Source organism: Hippopotamus amphibius, chromosome 6 (genome assembly GCF_030028045.1).
Source record: "Hippopotamus amphibius kiboko isolate mHipAmp2 chromosome 6, mHipAmp2.hap2, whole genome shotgun sequence".
Lineage (NCBI taxonomy): Eukaryota > Metazoa > Chordata > Mammalia > Artiodactyla > Hippopotamidae > Hippopotamus > Hippopotamus amphibius.
The window spans coordinates 81534045-81546523 of NC_080191.1; the positions used below are offsets into that span (position 1 = coordinate 81534045).

At 44.3% G+C, this 12479-nt stretch overlaps 1 protein-coding gene across 1 annotated transcript in view; it reads right to left on the minus strand.

Annotated features, from left to right (window-relative positions):
- The window catches only part of KCNQ5 (potassium voltage-gated channel subfamily Q member 5), a 535817-nt gene that overhangs the window by 47928 nt on the left and 475410 nt on the right, over nt 1–12479 (minus strand). Inside the window, exon 9 of the mRNA XM_057738358.1 lies at nt 7429–7649. Coding sequence (XP_057594341.1) covers nt 7429–7649 — 221 coding nt within the window. The remainder of the gene's footprint in view (nt 1–7428; nt 7650–12479) is intronic.

Here is a 12479-nt window from a genome sequence, read left to right on the forward strand (position 1 = left end):
GTGGCAACAAACATTGGGGAAGAACCTAGAGAAATCTGGACAGAAATCCTGTTCTATGACACAGAATACTTGGGTTAGAATAGAAAGCCAAGACAACCTCCAGTCTGATCAGAATAGAAATGCATTTCCCCAGTAATTAAAAATGAGGAACAGGCATTTCACAAAAAGTATCGGAAAAAGCAACCCTTACCAGGAATACAATAAATACTTAGTCTCTTAGAGTCTATGACCAGTGATTGAAATGGCCCTTCTCCCTAACCTCCCAGCCCCGGAACTCGGAAGCAGATCGTGGGGGACAAGAAGAGTGCAGCACACACAGGAGAGGAGCAGGATCTGTCTCCGGGTGGAAAAGTGACTGGCAGAATAAATGGGGAACGCAGACAACTAAGGCGAAAAGAAACCCGTGCACCGGAATTGAGGTGATTCCTCCAGGTAATGGTTTTCACCAATTACTTGGTGAAGGACGGAAAGTATGTTTCAGATTCCTGCTGAATATCCTCCAGGCTTTTGCACAGAATTATGCCAACAATTAAGTTGGGCATCGAGTGGACTGTTAATTTCCACCCTTTAGACCCAGTCTTTCTCAAGAAACCCTTTTGTTCTGCTGTGAAAGAAAACCCTCAGGCTTTGTTCCAGGTGGAGCTCAGAGGAGTGGGTGAGCTCCCCAGTCAGGGATTCCTGCCAGGGTCCAGCTGAAGCCCCGAGGGAACACAGCCTTCACAAGAATTAATTCTGTCCACATGACACAGAGTCATCATCAGGTAATTTCAGAAAGTGCCAGGAAGTATCATGTATTGTGGAAAATGGTAAACACTTTCTGGCTGAAGTCTGGCTGAAGCTGGGCTGTCAGATGCGGAAAATCAAGAAAAATGGTTACGTGCAGTGCTGTGCTTGGCATTTTATGTAAACTGGGGAGACTGAGGAAGACATGAGGGAAGAAAATGACATTGCAAAAGAAGCACAGAAGAGGACCACGTGCACAGATGAATCAAGTATAAGATGTTGATAGCTTGTGATTTGCGCTGCTTGGAAGAAAACATCCCGTCGTGGGTACAGGAGTCTGTTAGTTCAGGCTCGTTGTCAAAACCACTGCACTAAAATGCTTCCCTTTTGCCAGTGTTCCCGTTGATCTTATACTGATGATCTCAAACAAGAGTTTTAGGAGACTGTGGGCCAGGAACCCAGAGGACAGAGGTTAAAGAGGAGAGGAAGGGGATGGACACTATCTTCGAGAAGAGTTGAGGTTCCTGGCATCTCTGGCTCATTTCTACTCTTTCGCCAATTTTAGGTGAGACCCGGTTGGCTGTCAATCACTTGAAGGGGAAGAAGGGGCCCTAGGCATCTGGGGCAGTGAAGAAGTGGTGAGGAAGGCGGCTGCCCCAGTTTTCCCCTGGTGGTGGTGGTGACAGCAAACACACAGTCTGGGCTGGTTGTATTATCTAAATTCAAATCCACTTATTTTTCCCCAGGTTTTCCTTTACCCATGTTGTCCTTCTTTTGAAATACAAGGACTTAGGCCAGTCTGCGCTCACTGTCTCGTGGAGATTAGGTGATGAAAGAAAGGAGGAAACAATAAACAAACAATAATAAACAAAAAAATAATTCTAAATCTGGCTTGTAGATACTTAAAGGAACAGAAATGACATATGGGCAGAATACTTGGGAGGAAACCTGTTTAAGGACGTTCTTCTTCCCCACCTTCAGCTATGTCAGACACTACTAGAGGTTTCTTCCCAAAAGCTGATCCCCAAACACGAACCCTTACATCTCTCCAGTCACACCTCCCGCCCGCCCCTTGGCCTCTGCGCTGCGGGGAAGTCTGGCTGCAGACACATGCCGGATCCTGACTGGTGACCCCAGTTCCTGCTCTCCTAACCAGTGATCTTTTCGGGCGTGAGACCCGATTCTGCAAAGTAAGACGTGAATGGATGGTTTTCCCCACAACCTAGAGTGGTCCCCTTCTTGCCTCTCAAAGTGCCGTGTGTGGAGAAGATGCTCATAGCCATCCTGCTCCCAGCCTGAAGGAGGCAGCACACAGACCACAGGAGGCGGAGACTCCCAGAAGGGAGACTCGGGGCCCGAGGGCAGGGAAGCCAGGGAGTCCACCTCTGAAGCTCCTTGCTGGGAGCTGTCCTACCTCTGAAGCCCTTTTCACGTGGTGCTGATTATACCTTTCATTACTGGTTAAGGTAACTGAGTCTACTTCTCTTGTGCACTGCAGCCGAATGCACCCTAGTGGGTGTCCCGGCTGGGGGAGAAAGACAGCAGAAGGGAAGAGGGAAGAGCTCCTGGCAGTGCCTGGAACAAGGGAACGGGCCTCAGGAACCCCCATGCCTGGGAGAAATTTCGCCTCTCTGGCCCCCAGCCTCCACTCAGGTGAGCCCGCACGTCTCCCGCACCAGGGCTGCCTGTCTTTCTCATGAATGTCTGGCGAGGAGGATGTGCCCCCTAGAGCAGGCAGCGGGAGTCCTGAGGGTTTTCCACAAAAACTGATGCACTTCCCTTGAGCAGAAACAACATGACACATGTTGAGACATGTGGGTTACACGGGTAGTATGCGAAACAGATGTTTTTTAAGCTCTACGGGTGGAACCACCTCAGGCGCCCTCCTCTCTGTTAAGACTATCATGCTCTTCCATGCAGCTCTGAAAGGCGTTCCCGGCAGAGCGGGTCCTTCGCAAAGCCTCTCTGACAGCAAACTAGTTACCAGAAACCTGGACTTGCCCCCAGCTCTCCCTAATTTCATTCTTTGGGTCCTGCTGCCTGGCATCCCTTGAGCTTGCTTCTGCCATGTTCCATGTGCTCGTCTGTGTTGACAGCCGTCCATCTCCTGACACCACCATCTGTATCTGGAAACAGACCTCAGATGGCCTCATGGTTTGCCTCCCTCCTTGGGGAACAGACACAGGCCAGATGGCTGTGATCCTGACCCCTGCTAGATACGTGATTGGCACAGAGATGGGTCATCTAGAGGCTGTTTCCCCAATGTGCCGAATCTTCCACTCTTTGAAGGCGATGCAGTTCACAGGTTTGGCAGCTGGGGTTGGGAGAGGGACGGGTGGGCCAGAGGCAAAGTCGAATGGTTTCTGAGGGAAGGGGGTCTGACCAGCTGAAGATGGAAGAGGAATAGTGGGGAAAAAGAGAAATGAAAGATGCTTAAAGGGAAACTGATACGACATCTGGAGGGGCAGCTGCAAACCTGTCCTACAGGAGGGCTGGGGAATCAGACAGTCTGACACGCCCCTGCTCATGGCTCTTAGGCCTGGGCAGGTGTCAGCTCCCTCGTTCACAAGATGGGGATCATGACATGCCCCCCTCACAGGGGTACTGGAAGAATTAAGTGAAATCATGGAAGTAAAGCATTTAGAACAATGCTGCCGATAAATGTTACTTTTATCATTATTATTATTCTTATATGTTGAAATACAAATATCATTTTTAACCCACCTAATTTCTTTTTATTGTATTTTTAAAATGAAATTTGTACATATTTAAAAAGTACACCTTGATGATTTGAGATACACACACACACACATATAGTGAAATAAAGTTGGGTATAAATTATACGATGGAGTATCACTCATCCTTAAAAAAGAGACACCCTGCCATCTGCAACAACGTGGATAAACCTGGAGGATTTGAGGCCAACTGAAATATGCCAGACACAGAAAGAAAACAACTGCATGCTCATACTCATCATACGTGGACTCTAAAATAGCCATATTCTACCTATGTTTTGAGATTATCTGAAGGGGCTTAAATATTATTGATTGACTAATGGAACTTTTCTATCTCTTACTATTGGATTTATAAACTAAAAATACTACACATAACATATTGGTCAAAATAAATTGCTATGGCAACACCACCCTAGGCCCTCACAGTTTACTTCCTTCCTTTTGCTATTTGTAAATTTCTGGCAACAACACCTGCCTGTTACTTTCTACTTCTCTGGTACACAGGGATGTGGAATTTAAAATTGTGTCCTTTTAAAATAGAACATGTAAGTGTCATAAAAAATTATAGCAAATAAAAACAACATGGAATATTTAATGACCTTTTGTAAGAGTCATTAAATTATAAAATTAATATCATTTGTAGTAAAGTGTATCAGATTTGGCAGGAATTATTAAAATTTACAGATTAACCTTACATTTCTTTTGTTTTTCTATTATGTTATTGTTCAGTTACAGGCCCATTATTTTCCAAATGTAACTTAGTTATTAACTTCAAGGCCAGTCTGAATTTCTATTTTTCTTTCTGCTATTCATCCACTCTCCCTGAGCTGCTAATGGGCACTGAAATGCCTAAAATATGTAAAGGAAAAAGAGGAGAAAAAAAGAGCCCCAGAAGTGAATGAGCAAATAGATCTAGAATAATTGGGAGTTGGCTGCAGTATTATATATTATTGTCTATAGGTAATGAGTGGATTTTAGAAATACTTAAAACCTGGAGAGGCACTTTAAATAAAAATGTATAAATTGAAGTCTCCATTTACTTGATAGCTACTTCATTTTCTTTTTCCTATAAAAAGTGAATTTCTGCTTTTCCAAGATCTAACGTTGAGGTAAATCAGAGGTCAAGGTTCTGGGCTATTGAGTACAAGGAGTCAGGAGTCATGGTATCTTGTGCTGGTGGGTGGCCAACAATGCTACTTCAACAGGACAGCAGTCGGCCTCCTGCCACCTGGGGACTCAGAACCAATTCAGACAGGCATCAGACAGGGAAAAGCAATTCCCTTCTAACCAAACAGAACTGCACTTGTACGATATGATGCAGAAAATGGATGGCAGGAGACCTTTCCAATTTGTGGCCTGGAAGAGAACAGGACTTCTGTTTCTAACTGTCTGACCTCTGAGACATCTTTGAAGTAACTGAAAACACTGTGATGGATAGTGCTGACTCTAGGAGTCTTTGAAAAATGGTTTCCCTCAGGCCAAACATACAAGTGTAATTTATTTTCCATATTCAGAATCAGGATTCTATGAGTTTTACATTTAGATGTGTTCAGCCAACCACAAGGACTTCACAGCATGGAGGCAATGCTTTCTGTAGCCCACGCTGGAAGGGTAAGGACCCACTGTGGGCAATGAATGCATTTCCAGCACCTGTGGACCCCGGGCTGGAGCTGCGGGCCTGCCCTCCCCCCACACCATGGGTACTGTGCTGTGGGTTTGCAGGGGCTCTGGTATGGGCTGAATGGCATCCCTCCAAACTCTACATGCTGAAGTCCGAGCCCTCAGCCCCTCAGAATTCGGAGACAGGGTCTTTAAAGAGATAATGAAGTTAAAGTGAGGTCAGTGGAGTGGGCTCTAATCCAATATGACGGGTGTCCTTCTAAGAAGCAGAAATCTGGACACAGAAATGCACAGAGAGAGGAAGAAGTGAGACACAGGGAGAAGGTGGCTGTCTACGACCCAAGGAGATCTCAGACTTGTAGCCTCAGAACTGTGAGAAAGTAAGTTTCTGTTGTTTAAGCCACCCAGTCTGTGGGACTTCATTACGGCAGCCCTAGAGCCTAATACAGCTCTATTTGTAGTAGGTGTTGTCAAACCTCATTAGACAATACACATCTACACTCAGTGAAGGCTGGTCCCCAGCACTGAGACCAGGAGGAACTCCACTTTACGAGAGCGGTTTGATGGCCACCAGTTAGACCAAGGGCCCCCAGAGTCGGGGAAGGGAAGAGTGCAGTGTCTGAAAGGAGGGCCTGGTTTTTTAATAGAAAATCCTCTTCTGTTTTCTTATCACAAAAGCTCTACATGTAGAAATAATAGGAAATATAAATGAAAAGCACGAAGAAACAAAATATAACTATAATCTCACCACTTGGAGGTAACTGTTCATTCACTGTTGTAAATCTTTCCAGAACTTTTACTATAGATACATGAATTTACACACACACACACACATAGCCAAAATGGAACAATTTACTTTCTGTGATCCTTTTTCTATTTAAATATTTCTGACTTGTAGCATCTTTTCTAATGTCTGCTATTTCATTATATCGACTGTATCCTAGAAATGGAATTGGTGGGTGGGAGGCATCTGAGCTTAGGCAGATGTAAAGGCTTTTGATATCTGTTGCCAACTTGCCTTCCAGAAATGATGGGTCCACTTATGTTCAGCAAGTCTATCTTGAGTGCTACACAAGCCTTGTAACTGGGAACTCTTGACTCAGCTGTTCATGGGCTTTCAGCCAAATTCCTAGGGAGGAAAGTGTGGAGACCAGAGGACACTGAAAATCTGTGCCGCCAGTGACTCCGGACACTCGGGGGCTTGGAGGAGGGTGTCCAGTGCTGGGGAGGGAGCACTTCCCACCTCAGCACAGCGTGAGGTGGACAGCAGCCTGGGGGTCAAGTCTGCAGCCAGGTGGGAGCTGTGAGCTCCACCAGGCGGGGCCGCTTTGGGTCAGCCTCTGGGTGCTACCAGGAGAGCCTGGCATCCCTGGGCGTGCAGGATGGGAGGTGTGAGGAGGGGACCTCGGGGGTTCCCCTGAGAGTGGGGGGCAGCCCCACGAGCTCTGAATGGGCTGGGAGGGCCCAGGGCTGAGGGAGCCTGGGGTCACTGTGATCATGACCCTGAGTTGTTAATTTTATCCCGCAGGCTCTCAGGGCCTGGGAAAATGCAAGTTCTGCTCAGGAGTGAGCAAGGCGGGGCTGACAGCCTTTGCGGGCTTTTATGCATTAATGGAAGACGCGATTTGATTTTGGTTCTTTGCCCAGGATAAGAGATCCCAGGGGGCATTCTTAAAAGGAAAGCCAAGCTAATCTTAAATGAAAAAGAAAATGTTTTATTTCATAAACATGAAAATTATATGGCACTCGATAAAATGTGTTGGCAAGTAAGCTTCTGCCACATATTGTGATAAATAAAATAGGTTAACTCCTCTCGAGAGAAGAAAGTGAATTCCAGTTACTGTAGATAAGAACTTTCAATGAGAATCTCTCTAATGAAGATGAGCAGTGGTCTCTGAATCAGGGGAGAACAGGGCCCAGTAGAAAAGGAACAGCACCTTCACTGGGTCCAGGAAGGGTCTGTCCCAATCTTCCTGTGTCTCAAGGTTCCTGAGCCCCTGGCCATCTTCAGGCCTTTGCAGGTCAGGAACAACCTGCGCATCACAAGCACAGTCCTGTTGACCTGATACAGAGCTCGCCTGAGAAATACCAATATGCTGTAGATACGAGTAAAGAATTAACAACACTGGGTCTGACTTCCTTGAAATGTAGATTTAGCTGCCAAAGTTGCTTCCAAAACTAAACTTCTGTTCTGTACACTCGCCCAATGCAGGGAATAAATTTCCGAAAAAACAAACAGTTCTTTCCCTGGGTTTCTCTCCTCTCTCCTAGCGGCACCAGGGAGAATTAACCCCTTCATCACCTCGTTCATATAGTGAAACGGGGTTATGGAGAAACGGGGCGGACTTACCGTCTATCACCGGCTTGGGCTGGGAGCTCTTGAGCCTCAGCGAGGGCCGGAAGCGGGTGCGGTCATTGAAGCTCCAGCTCTTCTGCACTTTGGTGGGGCTCCCCTCGGCGGTGATGTCCGTGCTGGGGGACCGCCTGTCGCCCAGCGAGGCCTGCCTGCTCTTGACGCTCTGGCCCCGCGGGCTCGCCATGCGCACGCGCTCCTTGAAGCTGAGCTTCTGGCTGCGGGCGGAGCACAGGGCAGCATTAGTGCGTTTCAGGCAGTGCCTCCCATCCACATGGGTAAATGCTCTGGTAAAACTGTATATGAGCACGTATTTCAATACACAAAATATTTTTAGCAAGTAGGGGTGCAGTGATACATTTTTCCCTTATTGAAAATTGGAGCTTTATTCAATCTCTCTGCGTTCAAGTCCATCTCATTCCGCATCTCATTTTGCACACCCTTCCTGGATTCAGCGAAGGCCTGAGACCAAGCCCAGCGGTTTGTGCACAATGACACTGGAAAGACCCGAGAACTGGTTTGGTGTTTGTCTTGGAAACAGATTTTAGCTTTAACCTCAATTTTGAGACTTAAAAAAATTGTTTTTTATTTGGGAGCGTATCCCTGTAATTTCTAAAACATTTCTACAGGAAAACGGGATGACAGTTACACATGCACACGTATCTACAGGCGGCATGCGCTTGATATTCCAGGCAAGATTATGATTTCCAGATGCATGCAGCCTCAGAGCGGCTGGCGGCAGTGCGGACAATATTAAACATCCAACATTTACACCACATTCATTCTCGTGAGACAAAAACCACACAAGGTAGAACAGCCCCAGCCTGTAACGAGCAAGATGACTGATTAACGGAATGAGATGTCGTGTTCACCAACACAGTTTCCTGGTTTTCAACAGGTTATTGATCCGCTGTGGCAGCTCCTGGTAAATTATATTTGTTCACATTCAGTTCTCAGACACCAGCTAGGCCTGAACTGTGGTCGGCTGATAAGGAAGTGTTAACAAGGCAGCAAAACCCAGAGTGCGCCCACAGGCCTTCCTGAGCACGAGTGGGGTGTGATGTGCTGGGAAGGGCAGGCTGGAATCAGAGACTTGGGTTTGGAGGCCTTGCCTCTAACTTGGAGATAAAAATAGCAACATAGCAGAGGGACTTTTGTGGGGATCAGATGAACTATAAGAAGCTTTGTGGACCCATTTTGTTTGTGTTATTGTTCATTTATAAACTACTGTCATTCATTAGAAAGTGATGCTGTCGGGGCAGGGATAAATTGGGAGACTGGGATTAACATACACACACTACTATATATAAAATAGATAATTAACAAGGACCTACTGTAGAGCACAGGGAACTCTACTCAATACTCTGTAATGACCTATATGGGAAAAGAATCCAAAAAAGAGTGGATATATGTATACGCATAACTGATTCACTTTATTGTATAGCAGAAACTAACACAACACTGTAAATCAACTATACGCTAATACAAATTTTAAAAAATGCATTCTATTTTTATGCAAAAAAAAAGTGACACCATTATGGAGTGAGGGGCCCAGGGCTCTCCACGCCTGAAGCAGTGGATAGGACAGGTCTGAGGCCCGCAGTCCGGCTGCAGCCTTCGTGGGACATGGAGGCAGTGGTTCTCATGGACACGGATTATCTGAGACCAAGTGGAACCCCTTCTTTTCCACTTTCCTCCACGTCCACTGTTGCCAACTGTAGCATGCCAACAGCAAATGTGCTTGCTGTGTAGCTAACAAGAACAGTAACATTGATTTTTCCATGCCTAGTTGCTTAACAAATGATGTTCTAAAAAGACACCATGTTGTGGGGGTGTTTACGTGAAAACACATCAAACAATGAACTATGCTGGTCAGCAGGTCTTGGTAATGATAAACACGCTGGCCATGCAGCTGACAGCTCTGCTCCGAAGGGCAGACACAGCCGAGCGGCAGGACTGGCTGAAGAAGGTACATGCAGAGAGCAGGCCAGTGGCTGCAATGGGGGCGGGTGGTTCAGGGCTCTTAACACAATTCCATCAGACAAGGCTTTCTCCATACTTGACAAATGTGTGATTACATGGTGGATGCATTCAGCGACAGCATCAGTAACATCGTAATGCTGCATCTTCTGATTCCCAGACTGCGTTCTCCATGTCATCCAAAGCTCATGATGTTTAAATAAACCCTCAAAGGGACGGTGCTCAAAGTGTCTAGTCTTTTTAAGCTTTTTCTTTTTTTCTTTTTTAATAGTAAGAATTTCAAATCTCTTTTTGGTTTCAGCAAATCTGTTCCATCACTTAAATTTATGATGCTCTGGTTGAGGAACACACCTCTGCACCTTTATTTACATGAATGAATGGCTTAAGTCGACAGAGCTGTCATTGACAGTGTTCTCACTATACTTTAATCCATTACCTTTTCTGGAACTAACACAGGCTAATTAGTATAGAAGGTTGGATTTAGTTAATATCAAATCATTTCTCTAACTTTTAAGGTATCTCTCTTTCCTTCACCAGCTGAATGAATAGGAAACTGATAAAAACATCATAAAACCATTTCATATGAAATTTAATTTTTTCTTTTTAAAAATTTCAATTGCTAAAAAAGTTAAAAAAAAATCTAAAATAAGTAGCAGCATTAAATCCACCATGGTTTATTTACAGTAACAAAATATTTAAAAACAAATACTCCTATAAAATATTTTTAAAAATTACCCCTATAAAACATTTAAGATTGTCTTTAGGAATTAATGGAAAGTGGAAATAATATTGTTTTCTGAATATCAGTACTATTTAAGGCACTTAAGTTGATATAAATGAGTTCTAGGTTCGTCTTCCCCTTTTGTCCTTCTAAACTACATGAATATTTGCCAATGTCTAATGTTAAAAAAATTTTCTAGAACTGTTTTAAAGTGAACTCAACACATTACACACTAAATCAGAAAGAAAAAGATGTAATGTTTTCACTTTCTTCTGACATACTTGTATGACAGTTAAGAATAACATCCTAATCCAGACCTTTTTAGCCAAGCAAAATTTTGTTTTTTAAGGAAAAAATCTATTCTTGTGTCCTCCTACAAAAGACTCACTTTCCTTAATGTTTCTAGTTCATGTCCCCTTTGGAAATCAACAGAGCACCTTGATTAGATGACTATCAAATGGATTAGGTGGCTGCTATTGAAAACACACGGATTAAAAATATAGACTCTTCACTAGTCCACTGAAATTTTCAGTACTTTTTGGCTTTTTTGTGTGTGATACCTGTGAACATGATTTTTGAGGAAGCTTTATGTAACAGTGTTTTTAGGAAGATTGCCAAAGATTATTGCCAAGAGACAACAAGGAGGCCTCTCTTTGGAAAAAGTAACCCAAAGGCCGCAGTGGTCTTTGACGGTGTCCTGCCCCTGGTTCTCGCCTGTGGGCTGTCCTTAGAGGAGAAGGCACACCTGCCCTGTAGGGGCTTCTTGTTACCAGATGCACACGTTCCTCAAATGGCCAGTGAGCAGCCAGCCACTGGATGATCCCCTGCTAGAGACTGGGCGGCATCATCGCATCCCCGTGGGCATCCTCTTGGACTAGAATGCTGGAGTTATTACGCTTAATTAGGGCTTTAGCCCTTCACAGGACAAGCATCCTACAAATTCTCGCCTCTGGCTGGCAATGGAGCCAGGACAATCCAGTGCATGCACAGCTCAGCATCGTTCCCCCTACTGGGAGGCACCCCCTGGCCCTGCCTGTTTGTCCCCAGGGCAGAGGGGATCCAAGCAGACAACAGGCAGCAGGAGAATTACAAGCGGGTTGGAAACCTCATTCAAGAGTCCTTAGGAGAGTGAGTCCGAGCAGGGCTCAGTAGGGTGGCAGAGTAACCTGGTCATGCACCTGAGGTTAGTTGGCATTCTCAGATCTCATGTCAGTAGCCAGGATGCTGGTACCTCTGCTTCCGTGAGGTGTGTATTCTGAAGAGCTTCTGCTTATGACTACAGACCTTACTAGGAGTGAGGGAGACACAGCAGCAATTACTAGGTGGTTACCACCAGGAAAGTGCTCAGGGGTTGTGTTCTTTCTTGAAAAACAAGGCCATCTGGCTTCATTGCTTTTCATATGTAAGTAAATGGGCTGGTTAACACTAAGGACTGTGTAATTTAATTGTGCTGTGCGAAATAGATCTAGTGCTCTTAATGGTTAAGTAGAAATAATTAGATTCGAAATAGACATTCCAAATGATGGTAGTCTATGTCTTAGCATCTGTTTCATATGAAAATAAGAGTACAGATATTTTAGGATAGAGCAACCCTTGTAATTAATAATAGTGCAACATAGTATAAATGATGGAGGAATAAAATAGTCCAGATTTTTAAAAAATAAATATTTGTAGGACTCAATGAAGTAGATAACATTAATTGCTTTGAAATAAAATTGTACTTGATTTGTATGAAATCTGCAGTGGCAGTTAACATAAGTAACCAATTGTCAGATAGAACATACAGTTCCAAAAGACAGAAGAAAATATTCTATGTTGCTAGTTTGTAAGAAAAAAAAGCATTTTTTCTTATATTAAGTATTACAATGTGTTTTTAAAAGACTAAATTCTTTCCCTCTATCAATAAATGTGAACAGGAGAGACCATTTCTTAAAAAAGTGTTTTTGAAACAACCTAGCCTTTTGTGGATAAGGACACAAGTTGACTATACTGAGAAAAAAGTCTAGTCTTACTGAGTTTAGTTTAACACATGCAGATCATTCACTGCACTCAGAAGAAAGAAAATGTAGATGATGGAAAATAAATGCAGAAGAAATGTAAGAGTGCATCGTGCTTTCCATTAGTGTTCTAGAGTTCTCTCCCAAGAGTCACACTTCTCAGAACCTAATAAAGGCAACCACGCAGGAGCAAAGCACCCGGTGGATCACAGCACAGGATGAAATGTAATAAAAGACTATCACTTATGCTTTAACTTTTAAGACATGCATCTTTGTAAGTCTCACAAGTACCTGTTAAAGCAACTTCAGAAAGTCTACTACGAAGTCTGGCAGGCTTCTCTTAATGCCTC